Source organism: Parus major, chromosome 4, assembly GCF_001522545.3.
Source record: "Parus major isolate Abel chromosome 4, Parus_major1.1, whole genome shotgun sequence".
NCBI classification, from domain to species: Eukaryota; Metazoa; Chordata; class Aves; order Passeriformes; family Paridae; genus Parus; species Parus major.
In genome coordinates this window covers 12993856-13011657 of record NC_031771.1, presented here as the reverse complement: position 1 = coordinate 13011657, position 17802 = coordinate 12993856, and the positions used below count along the sequence as shown (strand labels likewise).

General features: G+C 43.6%; 1 protein-coding gene across 7 annotated transcripts in view; it reads left to right on the top strand.

Moving 5' to 3' along the window:
- The window catches only part of AFF1 (AF4/FMR2 family member 1), a 75524-nt gene extending 57969 nt beyond the window's left edge, over positions 1–17555 (top strand). For 3 of the 7 annotated variants that reach the window (XR_004497002.1, XR_004497001.1, XR_004496998.1), the window contains 8 exons: positions 68–131; positions 952–1088; positions 1328–1399; positions 2013–2106; positions 2208–2251; positions 3023–3267; positions 5882–15959; positions 16951–17552. Coding sequence is in view for 2 of the 7 variants with exons in the window: in XM_033513751.1 (XP_033369642.1) it covers positions 68–131; positions 952–1088; positions 1328–1399; positions 2013–2106; positions 2208–2251; positions 3023–3267; positions 15840–15946 (763 nt within the window). In the remaining 5 variants the exon portion in view is untranslated. Of the gene's footprint in view, positions 1–67; positions 132–951; positions 1089–1327; positions 1400–2012; positions 2107–2207; positions 2252–3022; positions 3268–5881; positions 15960–16950 lie in introns of those variants that run through there. The other 4 variants (XR_004496999.1, XR_004497000.1, XM_033513751.1 and 1 more) reach the window with 4 other exon arrangements.
- Positions 17556–17802: the final 247 nt, after the last annotated feature.

Below are 17802 nucleotides of genomic sequence, written 5' to 3'. Positions count from 1 at the left end.
AAGAAGGTAAAACTAATAAATTATCCTACCCTTTTTCATCTGTTTTTCCCCTCTGTCTCCAATTCAGGCAGCATTCAAAGGAATACTACATTGAACAGGCCCAGAGGCTGAAGCACAAAGCTGATGCAATGGTAAGTCTTGACCTTGTGCTGAGCATGTTGACCAGCTCCTGCACTCAGCCCTGGTAGCTGTGTGTCTGGGGATGAGGTTCACTGGCTACCATGACCTCCATACTCCATACATGGAGTGCGTTCAGTCGTGTCAGGAGGCTGCCTTTATTTGCCAGAGGTTCAGATGTTTCCCTTTGATACAAACAAACATCTAGAGAATGGGATTCAGAACTGGCATTGTTGGGGGCTAGCTTTTCAGAGCTATAAAAGCATCCCTGGAGAACAGATGAAACAGTTAGTCTTAAGACAGTTTAAACAAGTCAGAAAAGTCAGGACCCTGGCAGTTATTGAGTTGCTGATGACTGAGACTTGAAAGTGGTCTTGGCAGATCTGATTTTCTCTGCTCTGTGCAGTTTAACAGCGTGCACAAGTGAACATATTGCTTTGCTAATTATGGCAGATAATTATCTCAGTCAGATAATGTCCATTTGCTACTTTCTGTTTACCTGTGAAAATGAAATGAGGGAATACTGCAGTGGGAAATGCCCCTGTGCCTCGCAGAAGGCAAGCCTCGAAGACCAGACAAAAGTATCTAAAAAAGTGAAGATAATAAATTACTCAATTACCATTGAGCAAAGAGAGACAAATGGAGCATACAAAGCCGATGACTGGGATCACATTAAGGGTTCTGTTGAGAACCCTTTAATTTTCACCCAGAGGCCAGACTGAAATCTTTTTCTTTCTTCAAATCCTGCCTAACTAGGAAGAAAAGAGAATTCAAGTATGCTTGAGAGAAGTGTGTTTGGTCTTAGTTTAAAAATGAGAATTTTCTTCCCAATAGACTGACAAGACTGGAAAGGCCTTTCAGTACCTGGAAGCTGCTCTTTTATTCATTGAATATGGGATTGCCTTGGAATCAGATGTGCTGGAACCAAAATCAGCTTACAGCATATTCAGTGACACCATAGTTCTCATCAAGTAAGTGACTTTCAGAGGGTGGCAGTGCAGTGTGTTTGGGGGGGGGGGGGGAGGGCATTTTGACACACAGTCTTCTGCTCAAGATCTTACAACGTTTTTTTGTGCCAGGACTAAGAACTCAGGGCAGGTTTCCTGACTTTCCAGCTGGTTTTAAGATGGCATGCACTGTTTTTTCATAAAATATGGGGCTTCAGAGTGCTCTGGTGGCTGACAAGGTCCTGTTTGTTTTGTTTTCCTAGATTCATTATGACTTTGAAACCATTTGCAGACTCCTCAGTCTCTTCACATGGAAAAATCTTTGCTGTGTTACAGTGAGTAACTGTTTCTGTTCCTTTGTGCGCTGCTTTGAAACTTGATAAAGGGAAAGATCCATTGCTTCTACAGCCGAAGGAACGAGTTAAATGGGAGCTAGAGTTATGCAAGGAAGAAAAAACAATATAAAGGAACAGAAAAAAAACCCAGTATAAAGACTAGAATGAATTGAAACATCTCTAAAGTAAGCTGGGAGATCACAAGGGACCACATGCAGAAGGCATAGGCTTTAAATTTTTATCTGCTGGTAACTTGAGTGCACATAAGGGCTTTCACCTGAGGTGAAAGAATGTGATTTGGCTGCCCATGTTTGAGCTATGTAACTGAAGCTGTAACTGAACGTGGCACTTCTGGATGGGGCTTACTCAGCCCTTTGGCACCTCTGAGAGCCTGGACACCTGTTGGTACGAAAGACCAGAGAAGGCCCTTCCTTGTTTCTTTCTTTCCCTTGTGATTTTTGTTTTTCACAAAGTCTTTTTTTACCATGATCAGGAGGAGAAATTTTGAGCTCTCTTGACCTTCCAGTATAGCTGAGGTGTGCCTGCCTCCATCCCACAAGGCTGATGAGGGCTGAGCATAAGCACTGACATTTGGGTGTGTTTCTGTCCACAGCATGCGCTGCCAGTCCATTCTGCACATGGCAATGTTTGGTTACAAAAAAGACACTGCAATGAGGTATTCCAGACTCCTGAATGACCACTTCAAGGTAGGGCACAGGTATCACTAAGTTGCCAGCTGATGGCTGTGGTAGTTACTGATGTCAGCTGAACAATCCAAAACTAACTAGACTTTTATTCCTTGCTGCAGAGTAATTTCAGAGTAATACAAGCACCTTCTCCAGGTGTTGCAAGGTAAGATTTAAAAATTTCTTGGTATGTGTCTGTGTTTCAATGACAATGAGTAAGAGCTTTTCTGAGTTTTTTGGTCATTTCATGTGGCAGACAGCTATCAGGTTGTCTTTCAAAATCTATGGCTGAGAGAAGGTTGTTTGGACTTTGACAGTGGTGCTGATTCCAGTTACATTTTTTGGCCACCTTGCACAGGATAGTTCATTGAGGAGTGAATGGTCTCTTGAGAGCAGTGGTGGAAACCCTGCCATACCAGTGACTAAAATTAGGTCGGTTGAAGTGGCGGGGGTGTGATGAGCCGGGCTGTGTCTGGAAGGCAGCCGGCTGACCACATTTAGCTGCCCTGGGTCTATAAATAATTGTGTGTAGGCTGACCTGGCTGCTCTGAGGAGCTGCCAGAAGCTCCAGCCTCCACAGGAGGGGAGCTTCAGTGGGCCTGATTTGGAAGGCATTAGGGAAAACACTTGGGCAATCTGGTGAAAGACTTTCACAAGTAGGTGTAGATTTTGGAAGTTGGATGGATGACCCTTTTCAATGTCTGGTCCCACATTTTGTCTTGTTGAGTAGAGTCCTTCAAAATTGCTTCCAAAAACTTGGCCTTGCCCTCGAAGTACAATTGCTTGTGCTGTAGCTGAACATATCTCGCTTTTCAGCAGTCCACTCCATGCTGCAGGCCTGGGTGATGCCAGATAGCACCTGGCATGAGGCAGCCTTGTGGAAAGATGTTTAGGTCTGAAGTAGAATGTTCATGATGGTGTTTCTTTTCTGCTGCAGAAGCACAGGCTTGCCTTCTCCTCTTTCTCCAATACCCTCTCCTGCTGGATCTGCGAGTTCTCAGCAGGGATCAAATGATAGCAACGGCATTGGTCACAACAACATTGGCAACAGCACTGGCTCTACTGTCACTGTCTCCTGTCATATCTCCAGTGTCACCTCTTCCTATGTCAACATCACCTCCTATATCCTCCATGCATATGAAATTTGGGAAAAGGCTGATGCACTGGCCAGAAAGAATAAAGGTAAGTTTTTGCCCTTTGTCTTTTCTGTCTCATTGGTTATGTGTGTATTTTCTTCAATCCTGATACTCAGTGCAACAAGTGCCATACCTAAAGATCAAAGCATGAAATATGTTGAATATCTTTGCCAGGGCATATTGGCAGAGATACTTGATGGTGATATATTGATGAGTGTTCCCATTAAAAGGTTTTCTTGGCATCCTCAAATGTCCAAGAGCTAAGGGATGACGGTGTCAAGTGCAGGAAACCAGCCAACTTGCTTCGTGGTAACACAAGGAGCGTAAGGGGTTTGGGTTTTTTCTGTCTTTCCTTTTGGGACACAGAGCTTTTCTGGGTTGGTTCACTTTGTTTAAAAATGTCATTTTGGCCTGTAGCCTTGTGTTTTAGTTTCTGTCAAATTTCCAGATCATTTTGTCTTGAAAATGGTGAAGCTGGCTTCTCTGCCTAACAGAGAAGCTGAGCAGCACTTGAATTTGAGTCCTTGCTGGGCACATGCCCAGTGTTTGCTAGCAGCAATTCCTAGAATTGTTGCAACTTTTTTTAATTTTTTTCTTTTGTTGTTAAAAATGTTGTATTGTCCTTTGGTGCAAGGAGTGTTGAATACACAAAAGCCACAGGGTGGGTGCAGTCCAGCCTGTGACCTGCTATCTCACGTGGCCTCAGCAGTGTCATTTTCCATACAACACCAAGTTTTGTGAGCCAGTGTGGGTGAAGAGATGCATTGGCGTGACCTGTTGGCAAACTTGGGAAGGAAAATAAGCACAATGTGCCTGGCTGGATTGTTGGAATGCTGTAGAAATCCACACACTAATGAGGCAGTTGCTGAAAATCAAAAGGCTTTCCAAGTCACCTATGAATAAAAAACCGGTTGTTGGCTGTTCTTCGAGCAAATCTGTGCTTGCAGCAGCAGTTCATGTGTGGCATTTTTGATTCTGTCCTCAAAAGGCTGATAAAAGACTGTCACATAGAAGCAGTGGATGCTGCTAATAAGCCAGAGGAGTGAGTCATGGAGGAAAATGTGTGGGAGGGCAGCCTGAGCACAGTCTTGCATCAGTCAAGACTAAATTCAAAACATGCTCTATGTGGCTGGTCCTGAAGTAGGGGGATGATGACTGGGGTACTAAACACTCTATAGGGAGTGGATCTGTGCAGGAAACCGGTAAATACTCATGTAGGCTTGGTGGTGGTGTCACTGTTCAGGACAGTTGGAGGCATTTCAGAACTGGAATGTACTGATAATCAGTGTAATATAAAAAATGAATAAAAAAGGCCACATTTTTGATTCTTTTGTGCAATTCATAGGGCATAAGAAGAGGAAGAAAGAGCAGCAGCCTTTAGTTATCAAGATCATATAAGCAGGGAAGTCCTAAGCTATTGGAAAGCAGTGAGCTGTAACTGCTGTCCAGGTCACTGGTGCAGAGCTGAAGTGCCTTCTGGAGTGTCCACTGACAGCCCCTCACTGTAATTCAGAGCAGCACTGTGGATCACGAGGCTGTAACAAGTTGTCTTCAGCCTCTGATCTCCTCCTGCAAGGACAAGCTGAGGCTGCAGGAATGGATGTGAAGTCTTCCTTTCACATGATGCTGTGCTGACAGATCAGGTTATCTTCTGTTTGCTCAGACAGGGGCTTTGAATTCCTTCTATTCCCCATGGAGGGCATGGATTCTGTAAACAAAAGCAAAATCAGAGGGATCATGCTCTCTTGCTTCTGCAGCGGCAAGTATTAGAAAGGAAGTGTTGTGCACTCTGAAGAGCTCCTTGCGCAGCCAAGCAGAGTTTTCCCACCTCTAGCTTCAGTCTTTGGGTGTCAAAAAGGAGAGCTGTCTCTAGAGAATGACCAGTTTCTGAAAAGGTATTTAGCAACATGGTTGAGCTGAAGAGTGAGGGACTGGGCTCGTGTCAGTGGGAGGTAGGAATGTCTTGGAAGGGTGACTGCAAAGGAATAGGTGTGAGAATTTCTCACAGCTCATGGTTACCTGCACAGATGATTGCCAGCACAGAGCAGGGCTTGCAGCCTGCCAGCCCCTCACAGAAGGGTCAGGTGTGCTGCAAGAGCCTCCTCCTGTGTGGGAGGAGGAGCAGGATGCCTGGAGTTGGTGGTGGGATGGGAGGAATGTGAGATCTGCCTGACATGCTCAGCTGTAAGCAGTCCAAACCAGAGCTGTATAGTCTGGCAAGCTGCACAAGCAGAAAAATTCTGGTGTCTCCAAGGTTTGAGGATGGATGAAGGAAAGGGACCACAGCTGTGTGTGCTTCTGGGTGCTGCTCAGGAAGACACTCAAATTTGTCCTGTTTAGAACTTGGGAGAAGCTTGAAGCAGGGACTGTGGTGCAAACACCCAAACTTTTGCCCCTCTACCATGGAGTTGCTGTGTTCTTCTAAGTCACGACATGAGGAGGTGGCTCAGTGTGTGTTAATGTGTTTTCCTGTTGCCTGTATTGCCTGCTGTGCTTGTCACCCTTCCCAGCCCCATGACACTGCTGAGCTGTCTGCATTAGCACGGTTTAACAGGACTGGCCAGCTGACTGTGTGCTGCTGCTGTCACTCCTCGCCTGTCAGGTGTGCCTGGTGTATGAAATCAACCAAATGTTTTCTCTCTCTCTCCCTTTTTTCCTAGAGTTTTTTTCTGAACTCAGCAGAGCGACGAGTGCTCTGGCACTGACCAGTAGCCTGACAGACCTGGTACACTACATCAGACAGGGATTACAGTGGCTGAGACTGGAAGCAAATATGCCTTAACTGGTTCTCCAGGTGGTTGAATACCTTGAAGTTTTTTTGCACTTTTGAAGCCTCAGAAACAGTTTAATTTTTTTTTTTTAATTGTTCAATACAAAGCACCTGCAAGGGAAAATATTTTAAATAAAGTTGGAAGTTATCTGGTTACACTGGAAAACCCTTGAACTGTGTTTTTCTAGGGTAGCACTTTGCTACCTTGAAAAAGAAGAGATGGAGGATGGCACCTTCCTTTAAAACAATGAAGTGCAATGAATTGTCTGAATGGCCCGATGTATTGATGGTCTATAAACATTTCTGTCACAAATAACCAGCTGGACAATAATTGCACATGATGCTGACAAGAAGGAAATCTGCCTCCAGAGGTGGTTATGCAACATCCCGCAGTCTGCAGCCAGTTGTGTGCCCAGTCAACATGCCAGAGTTGTTTCTGCAAGCACAGATGCAGTCTTTGGTGTCTTTGTTCCTCGGAGAGCAAGTAGCAACCTCATCAAGCACCAAACAGCATTATGTTGCAGGAAAAACAGCAAAAGTATCTGCTCTGCCTGCTTTCCAACCTCACCCTCCTGCTTTTGTCAGCCAGCTGACATAACTGAGGAAACCACTGCCTTCAGTGCTGCAAGTTTTCTTTTCAAGTCATCACTGCTTTGGTCCTCCACACTGTGGTCTCGTGCACATCCATGCCCTGGGCACTCCAGCTGTGTTACTGAGGGGCTGGCACAGCTTTAGCCTTGCAAGCCAAACACAGTTGGGGTGGCAAAATGACGTGGTGTGTCTGCCTCTGCTGAGAGATGTCACCATGAGGATTCTTTGTTGGGCTGATTTTTGTCATTTCGGTGGGTGGGGTTGGAAAGCTGCACTGGTTCACTGTGATTGCTTGGAGATGGTTCTAAGAGCTTCCATGGGAAGGAATTGCTTCTGGTTAAGGAGGGGTTAAGTGGCTGAATGCAGAACATAAGATACATTTTGCATTTAGATATTTGCCTGCAACCATTGAGGGTCTCGGTGAATATCTAAGAGCAGGATTTGTACCAAAGTAGGGTCATCTTCATGTGGGAGACAACTCACATGTTCTCTCAGCCATGCTATAGGATGGGCCCAGTGACTTAGAAACCTATCAAGGGAACAAGAAAGGGAATAATGAGCTGTTTCCAAACATTATTTTCCTTGTCACAGTATCAGTGAAGGCAGCACCTATGGCATTTGTGTATTCTGTGAGATGACACCCTTCTCTACTCAAAGGTTCCTTGTGGTGTGACAGCAGCATCCCGCCATTCTCATACATAATAGTGTGCCTTAGCCCACTGGTCCCCTCTCACATCCCTCGCCCTCTCTCTGACAGACCTGTGGGATTGGTGAAGAGAAGGATGGTATCCCAAAATAATTGTGTTTACGAGAAGGAATTTTCCTTTCCACATAATTTCACATAATTAGGGAGGAACAGGTCTGCAGATGTGCAGAAGTACCCCCCCCCTTGTAAAATACCTGCTTGTGGGTTTGAGGCTTTGAAAATGGACCGTAAATAAATATCAGTGAAAGGTTTGCACTTCCAAAAGTAGTTTCTGCAGAAATGGCCCCTGCCACGGGGAAGCCTGGGCTCTTCTGGGTTCTGGGAGGAGGTGATGGGAACGTGCTGGTCCCGAGCACAGGAGAGCTCTCCTGTCACCTTCCCTGGCAGTGCAGGACCACTGGGATCATGGCTGGGCCTTTCTGCTCCTTGAAGGGATTGGCCTTTTATGTTCGCTTTGTTAAAAGCCTCAGAGCATTTCAGGGATCAGCTGTCCTATCAAGTGGAAGGAAGATCCACGTTTCCCCTCCCCATTTTACCTATCAAGCTTTGCTTGCACTCCTCCCCGCTGGAGCAGCGACTGCTCAGAGTAAGCAGGGACAGAGAAGGGCTCAGCATTAAATGTTTTGTTCTCAGGAAGTGTGGGGATGGGCAGCCAGCATGGAGGCTGGAGTGCACTTTGGAACTTGATCCCAGACCGGTGGATCGATGCCACCTTTGGACTTTGTCTTCAGACAAAGCTATTTCTAGGATCACCAGCTAAGGAGGAGGAGGAGGAGGAAAGACAAAAGCTTTATTGAACCCAGAAACCACCGTGGGAGCCTGCAGGAACTGTAGCAGAGTGTTAGGGGAAGCATAAAGGGCAGCAGGGACAGGGGTGTCCTGGTACTTTCCTTCTGTGTGCATCCATGTCCCTCCCTGCTGCCAGGAGAGGTGCTGCTGTGCAGAACTGGTTGTGTGAGGGCTGCTCCCATTCCCAGGACAAACTCCCCTGGGCTTTGCAGGAAAGAGCACCACAGGCAGTTTGTGTCACAGGTGTGTGGGGGCTCTCTGGGGGCTCTCAGTTGGAAAGCAATCTGTTGTGGAAGCATCACTCCCAAGCTCCACAGCGGGAAGGTAGGTTTTGTTTCAGGACACAGAGAAAGACTGTTCAAATAATAGGAAATTTTAAGAAAAGCCATGATATTTCGACCCTGAGCCAGGTCAGAGGCCTGCAGAGCATTAGGAAGGAAGCTCATCATTTTCACCTGGGCCTATTCAGGCCTTTAAAAAAAGCAAGCAAAAAATAAATAAAAATAGAAATCGAAGTGTAGCAGTGGAGGAAATAGCATTTGCCATTAAGAAGCAAACCATTAACCCAAGGAAAATCAGGGGTGATTGTTTAATCCCAGAAAGAAAGGAGGCAGCTATGGTGGCAAAGCAGCATCATTTCCATGCAATATTTATTTAAAAGAAATAATAATACATGTGTTGAAATTGTCAAATGTTCTATTTTTAAGATGCCATTTATTTAATAGTTGAAAACCCCACTTACATGGAGATAGAGATCTATTCTGTAACTGAAAGTCAAAGTCTGACTGCAATGCCCTTGTTTTTTGGTTTTGTCCTCTCCCCTCCCTCTTGGTTTCCATGATGAATCTGTACATCTTATTTTGGGGATGTATGTCCCTCTTGTATATAACCTTTTTCTGCCCTGCGTGTGATGGAATTTCTGAGATGGTTGATTCATATGGGGGAAATAAACAATAAATGAATGTTTGTTATGAGGTGTTTCAAGAGTCCTTGTGTTCTCAGCTTCTTGCAGAGAAATTCTAGTGTAGCTTTTCTCTGAATGGCCTTAGTGTTTTCCTTCTGAATGAGGTTGAGGTATGAATTTCTGTACAAGAAGTCTCTTGTTCCTTTTGCTGCCCTGCTTGCTGCCCCTTGCCCTTTCCTTAATGACCAAAAGTGGTGCAAATGTAGATGCTCTGAGTGGCAGGAGCGTCATCACTTGGGACATGTTCCTCCCACCCTCCCAAATCCCATGTGCTGGGCCAGCTGCTGAGGCCAGTTCAGAGCCTGGCTCTGAGCACTCCCTGACAGAAACATCGCACAGATTGTTTTCAGACAATCCAAGGTAAATTAGAAACCAGGAGACAAGGCAGAGAAGTGGTGGCTGAAGGCTCCTGCTGTGTCTTTGCCACAAAGGTGTTGCAGGGCTCTGTTTGTGGATTGCTTTCTGAAGGGCTGTGAGGAGGATTTCCCTCAGGGAATCCCACAGGATTTTGTGCTCTGTGGCAGCAATGGTTGTGCAAGGGGATCTCTGCCACAGCCTTGCACTTCTTGTTAGAAGCTTTTCCCGCTTTTTGTTTTCTGTCAGGGAACGTAGCTGTTCCTTGGAAGAGTGGTTTTGGCATCTCTGTGCACCGTTGGGATATAAGTTGTGTGTGAGATTCAGGTCTGTTTTGCAGCAAGCATTGCCCCCAAGGATGTTTGCTAATAGTGGATGTGGTTTTCTCATGCACTGTGTAAATTGTAGAGGATACTGAGGCCGAGCTTAATACCCACTGGAAATGCTGCTGGTACAGGTGCTGTGCATAGAAATGCTCTCTTGCATCGTGGGCAGTGCAGGGCTGGGGCAAAGCAGGGAGGGTTCATTTTGGGGGTGGGATGGAAATGGGGTTGAACATGCCAGCAGGGAGGGCATCCAAAAGCCAGGCAGGATGTGGGGCTATAGCAAGTGTTGGCTGCCCTGCTTGGCTTTCTGCCCAGGGCAGTGGCCCCTCTGGGCTAACACAGCCAGAAATATTTTTTCAATAATAGTTTGTTGTAGTTTCTTTAATTATTGAGTCTTTATTGCCCAAACCTAATTTTGCAACCCTGTTTAATTTATTTTGAGATTTGTTATTGATTATAGATGAGCTTGCATTCTGTCTTCGGCTCGGCTTATCCTTTTCAAAGACAAATGTCATTTTTGGCAGAACAGCTCAGTTAAAGTCGATTGCACTTTTTCAGTCCAAACACTAAAATAACCCCTTGGCAACCTGTGCTTTCCTTACATTAATTGCAGTTTCAGCAACCCCTGTCACAAAAAACCAGCACTGTTCCTGGGCTATCATCAACCTTTCTGAATGTGTTTCCATAACCTTCGTGTTCCTGAAAGTTGTGCACTTTACAAGAGCAGTGTGCACTCACTGCTGCTTTGTCATGTATTTTGTCAAGGTGTGGGGATCCCAAATTTACTGCTGGGTTTTCCTCCTCTCCTGCTCAGTATTGCCTGAGGCTATGGGTTTTTTTGGGTCTAACCCTTCATGTTGCAGCATTAAGGCTGTGTTTTATACTGTCAGAGACATTTACAAAACTTGTAGATTATTTAGTGAAATCTTGATTTTACTGCTGGCCAGTTGCATATGAAGAAATACGTGTCAATGGGAAAAATAGTTTAGGTGTTTTTGTTTTTTGGGTTTTTTTTTTCAGTCTCCAAGTAATAAAATGCATCTGTTTTTCACTTGTTCCATGTGGGGCTTTTCCCAGTTGCCTGCTGTACCTTTTCACTTGGAACCCATAGCTGTGGTAAAGTCAAGTCTTTGTTTAAATTTTCATTTGAAAGAATCAGAAAATCCTGTCAGTTTAACGACTGTGAAGGAGTGATCACTTAGATAATGTAGTGCCTTGGGAGTCATTGTAATCTTTTGGACCAGCGAGGCTGTGTGCTAAAGGTAGCTGGGCTCCAGCCCAGGCCATGAAATACTGTGCAGGCAGATCAGAACCTGGAGGGCATTAGGGGTGTGAATCTTGAAGTCAATGCTCAAAATCTTTTTTAAGATTTTTGTCCCACACAGGTGGGAGAAGTGAGCCTTTGACTTAGATTATATTCAGTGCTAATTGGAATAGTAAACTGAGTGCAGGTAGTAGATTAGACTAAACAGTCTGGCTAAGGCAAGAGAAATCTGCAGATCAGGGGCACAACATTTATTTTAGCACACAAAACCTGCCTCTTGACAGCCAGTGGATTTTCTGTGATGATAATTGAACAAGAGGCAAACAGTTCATTGTATTTCTGTAGCCAGTGGAAGATAGGAATCACTCCAGACAGAGGCATTACTTCCCCCTGCTGTTATTTTGTGTAAGGGCAAGATTTGCTCTGGAAAACAGAAAATCCCACACTGCAGTTTGGTAGCTGACACAGCACAGTTCAGACATGGTCCTGGCGCATCCCTGTTCCTCTCCAGTGATTCCTTGGCACTGTGTGAGTGGGACAGAACATGCACCACAACTGTGCAGTGACTGGTGGCAACTGGAAAACGGCAAACTGGTTTGTAAGAACATTGGTAAAGAAATAAATGTAGATTTTTTTTTTTAAAATACTGTTTTTGAAGTGCTCCAAGGGCAAATTAATTCTCCTAATAAATGCAGCAGTATGGGAAAATGGGATACAAGAGCTTAAATCCTTTAAAACACAAATGTATGTTTAAAGCTGAGGATGTGGAAAATTTTATAATAAAACTAAAAAAAAAGTGAAGAGAAATTAAACCTCTGATTTTATGTCCAATGACTGTAGAAGTTCAGGCTTGGGAAACTGGGTTAGGTAGAAGGAGGCTGGGTAGTATAGCTCTTGTGTCTTGGCTGAGGGCAGGCAGTAAAATGTGCTGTTACAGTTGTGATTGAAAACTCTCCTAAATAGGAATTTAATAAGTGATTCCCTCTTTTCACAGAAAATTTTAGGACATAGAGTTGCAGTGTAGCATTCGAATATGAAAGAAGATTGTGCAGATGACAGGTAGTCAGAGCAACAGAGCTACAGCAATCTGCTCTCATGAAAAAAAATCATCTGGTAATTATTTTTCATCACTGAGGTGAACAAATCATCTCCTTGATTTGTTTATCAAATTAGGAGTTCTTGGAATTGATGATTTGTATCTTATCAATGATGTGCTGATTTTATTTTTATTTTTTTTAGATTAATTGTGTCTCTTTGAGATGATTTATTACCACATTCATTCACCATCCGATGTGCAGCTTTTTCTTACATGAATTTTTCTGGAATCAGCTGTAATTTGAAGGAAATGTAAAGAATCTGTGATTTGTAGAGATGGGCTGTGGTGCTTTGCTGGCTACAGCACTCCAATGTCAATTTGTTTTTCTCATCCCATTAACTAATAATTTACATGTGAAATTCTTGTTGCAGAGGCAGCGCTCCAGGAGCTCTCCTGTCTGGACTGGTAAAGAGTCTCCCTGAATTTCCATCACTGCTTAAAATGTTCAAGTCACAGGATTTAATTTCTTGTCACCTTTTTTCATTGAATGTATGAGCCTGCAGCCTTTGGACAGAGCAGCTGCACAGTCTGGCCCTGGTACCTGAGGGCTCCCTGAATGGCTCCTTCTCAGCTGCTGGGAATGGGGGTTTGGTGATATTCCTTGTCAGAAAGCCTGTCTGTGCAAGGTAATTACCTGCTGGTCTGAAAGGGAGGGAAAGGGCAGGCACTGATGTCTCCTCTCCCTTCCATCCCCATAGATCAACAGGAACAGCTTCAAATCCCAGTTCTTACTATGGCCTCTGCAAGCTGAGAGTAAGAAATCATCTCTCTAGGGAAATTGCAGGTAAGGCTGGAGCTGCTGGGAGAGGCTGAGCCGAGGAGAGTCTTGTCAGCACAGGGGTGTGAGGTGAGAGTTGCTGGGACAGGGAGCTTACCCTGAGTGGGGTGACTCCTGACTCCAGACTCAGCTGGTCCTTCAGCTGAGCTGTCGTGGCCAGTGACTCCAGGGGATGATGGTAAAGCCTGCATGGAAAAACCCAAATTGCAGAAGTGAAGCCAAAGCTATTGATTTAATACTATTATTTTCAGTTTGAATAATCCAGTGTCTTCTGTGACTTTACATTGAGATGTCTCTTCAAATAATTTAATGTATGCAAAGACATCAAGTTCTGCCCATAATAATTTGATGTTGTATTAGTGATAACAACATTGAAAAGAAGGGAAGCTCTTGAGAGGGTACATAAGGTTTAACTTTTCCAAGCAGCTTCCATGTTCCATTAGAACAGTTGTTTGCCTGGGGCTTGGTGAAGAAAGGCAGAAAGAAGAGGAATCAAGTAATTCCATTGAAGGGATACAGAAATCAGTTCTGCTAAATACAGAACTGTAAAAAAACAGGGGAGAGTCTTTGGAAGAGAAGCTGCTAGAGTTTCCCTTGTCTGTTTTCCTGAGGTCTGCATCTTAGGGGTTGGCATTTGAGTAAATACCACCCCCAGCCCCATGGATTAGGAGGCATTGTTGTCTCACCTGGGGTTAGGAGCAGGTGTGGACAGATTCTTGTACTGCCAGGTGTCCACTTCCTCAGCTTTAGGGAATCTCTTGATTAATCTGTGCCCAAGTGTGTGAAACAGAGTTTGGCTCACCAGGGTACAGTGCAGATGGATTCTCAGCAGCAGCTCATGGTCAGGAGGGAATTCACTGTCTCTCCCAGGAACTTTGTTTCATCCTCCAGGTGCCATCAGGGGTTTATTTATGACATTTCTGCAAATGCTCTGCAGTGCAGCGCTAATCTCTGCTCTTTCTGTTTTTGAGATGCAGTCCTGAGCATTTCAACAGGACTTGATGTTGTGATCATTATTTGCTCTAAGAGCTTAGCTACTACAGAAATTGTTATCTGCCACCTCTTTAAGCAGCCAGACCATTTCAGTCCAGGTCTAACAAATGCCAATTCTTACAGATAAGAAGCAGTATGGTAGGGCAAAGGCTCTGCTGCCCTTCTGATTAGATTCTGCATGGTTTAACAGGGTTTAATCCAAATCTTAAGGTTTTAATCCAAATCATCCTCACTAATGGTCTCAGGCTACAGTATAGAGGTTCCTCAGTTCTGCATTGTACTTTGCCAAAATGTCACAAATTTCTAGAGGAATGACATGTTCTCCCTGCAGATGCCAGGATGCTTTTTCCAGGTTCTCGGCCATGTTGCACTGGGAGAGACAAGCCCCAAGGCAGTGATACCAAGCTGTTTTCTTCTCACATCAGCTCACCTCTCCCTGCAAATGTCATGACCTTCCTAAAAATCTAGAGGGCTTTTAAAAAGAAATGTTTTCAATTGGCTTTGAGCTCATGTTGGTTTGCATAAGAAATTACTTCAAGGCCCTGAGTGAACCTAAGGGGTTCGTGTTCTTCAAAGGGGAGTTACATAAATCAAGAGTCTGTGTACTCCCATGCTGGTTTTCTTCCTCTTCTTCTTTCCTCTGCAAAACATTTGTACTCTAGTTTATCTAAAGGATAAAAATTGCATTTTCCTTCAGTTGTACAAACTGACGAGGCAGCTCTCTGCATCTTCCCTGACCACCAGGCAAGATGAAGGATTTCTGGCACCCCATTAGGAACACCCAGAGCTGTGATGTTCCCAGTGGTTCATACAGCAGTGTACAGGGCAGGGTTTCATTTGTTGCTTTTCTGGCACACACTTGTTCTCTGTTGGCTGGCTCAGCAGTATTTAGCAATTGTTCCTTGCTTACGTGGAAATAGTTCTTGGATTAGAATTCAGTCTCTCTGTGCAGTTAATTTGTTGAACCATGTGGTAAAAGAAATGTTATTTTGCCCTTAATCATTGTTAACAGAAACATAACCATGACTAAACTCTCTTGGATATACATATAATTTTCAATATAATGTACAACAAAAGGCATTGTATTAAAAATTTCTATTGAGTGTCAATGGTTTTAGTTACAACCTATAAAATTACACTTAATGAATCCCATAATGTTTCACTTACCAGTGTCTCTGTCTATTACAAATGCTGAACTGGGAGCTGCCAAAGGAGTCTTGCACTGACTCTCATAATAATAATAATAAAAGGGTTCATTGCAGTTGTTCCACATAATCCTCCATAACTTGCTGTTTCCAAGTTCGTGATCCTTTGATGCTTATTTGGCTACAAAATGAAAGCCTTGTCTCCAGATAATGAGGGAATGGAAGGTTGTCCTGGACCATTTGAAGTCTGAGAATATTTGATTCTTTCATTGTTTACAGCTAGACTTGAAAAGGATCAAAAAGATTTTTGCAGTACTAGCTTAGTGTAAAGACTTCCTTCTGACTTGTAGCACAGGCAGTGACCATAAAGAAGGTATTCTCTTTAGCAATCAATTACACAGTAATTAAAGCAAATACGGATTGTTTCATACAACAGGGACAGGGAGTCAAGAGCTTTTTCAGTATGGAAACCACTTATGTATGTACAAGCCAGAAGGCTTGGTTTCATCTAAAAACAAAGTTCTCTCTGTACTGAAAACTTCAGGTTATTGTTAGTCTTTTACACCTGTTCTGGAAATCAGCAGACACCCAGACTGCCATTAATGGCTGCACATGATTTCCTTCAGGAAGCTGTACCTGATTATCCAAATGGAGCACTAAGACACAACAGAGTAAAACAAATTAAAAACGTTTTCAGCTTAGCTCTCCATTTGAATTAATTCCACTGGAGCGAAATTTCCCTGCTCTTAGGATCTGAAGTGAGTCTCTGAGTGTATAGAAATGGAGGAGAATTCCCCTTAAGAGTCATTTAACAATCCTTACTGTATTTTGTTATTTTCAAGGGCACATCAGCATAAAGCAGCAGGATAAACAGGCAGCTAAGCCTAGAATGTCCACTGTTGAGAAAAGGGCACTTGGATCCCACATGGAAGAGCACAAGAGACAGTGACAGACTAGGAATGGTGAGTCCTGCTTCTGATGGATGAGTATCTTCTCAGATGAACTAAAGCCAAGACTGAAACAAGGACAAGGTTAAAGGCACTTGATAGATAATTAACCTGTTTTAAATGAATTCAGACCTATTTTAGGACCAATTTAGTAAGACAAGCTTGTATTTCCTGATCAGACCCCAGGATCAGCAGTGTGTTATACCTCAGTCAGTGGCCTTGGGAAGGAGGATAAGTAAGATGTCAGTGGAGTTGGGATTGCACCAAGAGCAAGAGAACCCATCCCTTCTGCCCCAGGGAAGTGGGCAGAGCTCATGTTGAGCTAAGGGTGAGCTTGGTAAGGAGATTCACATGTGGGGTCCTCTTGTGAGCACAAGTTTCTTTTTGGTAAGGAAAGTCATCTTCATACACAATTGAAAGTGGGCTGTCCAATGGTAAAAGCATTTGAAGAATTAAGATCAGACAAGAGAGAAATCAGAGATCCAGTCCAAGGCTAGGACCAGGGTCTGTGTGAAGGTGATAGAAAGGATTTCCAAATGAGCATTAGCAGCCACCTGAAATGCAGTTTTATGCATGGAGGACAGAGAATTCCTCTTCTGAATTTGAGGAAGAGAGAATCTCCATCTAAACCAATGAATAATCTGCCAGTGTACTCTCTCCATTCCCTATGGACACAGATCTTTAAGGTCCACCTACACCTGCACTACAATGCCCACCAAAAGCAGCAGGAGAATGGAAACATGAGAGGTTATTTCTTGAGCTCTCCTATAAAAAAAAGTTACTAAAAAACCTCTTCTTGTGATAACTACTACCAAAAATCCCGTGTATTAACAGAATATGAAGTGCTACCTAGAAAGCCTTCACTGTGTTTTTCCACTGCTCATTTGATAGGTCTCAAAATAGTCTGACTAGGAAAAGGGTAAAAAAGTCATGATCTTACAAATTGTTTCTGAAAAAACTCAACCCCCCCCGATTTATGACAGATTCTGCTTGATTCTATTTGCAGAGAATCCTGCTGCTGAGGGAAATTTATATTGGCACTGACACCTTCACAGAATGCTCCTGAGGGTGAAAATGAACCATCAACATCACAGCTTATGGGAAGGTGTAAGTAGTACTGGCTGCCAGGTTGATATGTAAATGTGTGTATTCCTGTGTCACAGCCACTCACAGCAATGCAAAATGTTTGAAGGAAAAATTGTTATTGCTAGTAAGAATATCCTTCTCAACCTCTTTACACAAAGAATAAAAATGCTGCCAAAGCTATGCTGGCCCATTTCCTGGAAATGCCACTTTCTGTTTGCTGGTAGAGGTAGGCAAGAGAGCTTCTGACAAATATCTAAGTACAACATGTTCAGCAGAGACTTTCACCTGCCTCTGACTTGCAGGCTGAGAAGTACAAATCATGTGTGATATGTCCAGGGAGGAGGAAATCAACCATCAGTCAGCAGCTGATAAAGCCACAGAACAAGATGTTTATTCCCATTCTGGTTTGTGGTTTATTTTTTTAAAATGAGAGTTACTACTTTTGTAACAAGAATGTTTGCTAAATAAACCATTTTGCTTCTTAGCTGCGCATTTTTCTCTAATAAAGACATTTATGTTCTTGAATTTTTGTTTCCTCTTCTAAACACTGACATTCCCCTTTAAACATGAGCTTATATACCACTATATTTACCTTAATAAATTATTGATATTATATATTGGTTTTTACCCTTCTAGCTTACATGGAAGACTGGAATTTTTAAACCTTTGTTTCTAAGCTGAAAATTCTTTGCCTTGGGCACAAGAAGACAAGGCATTAAGGCAGTTAAATGTGATCATGCTACATGTTGCAATTTGGTCTCAGAAGGAAACA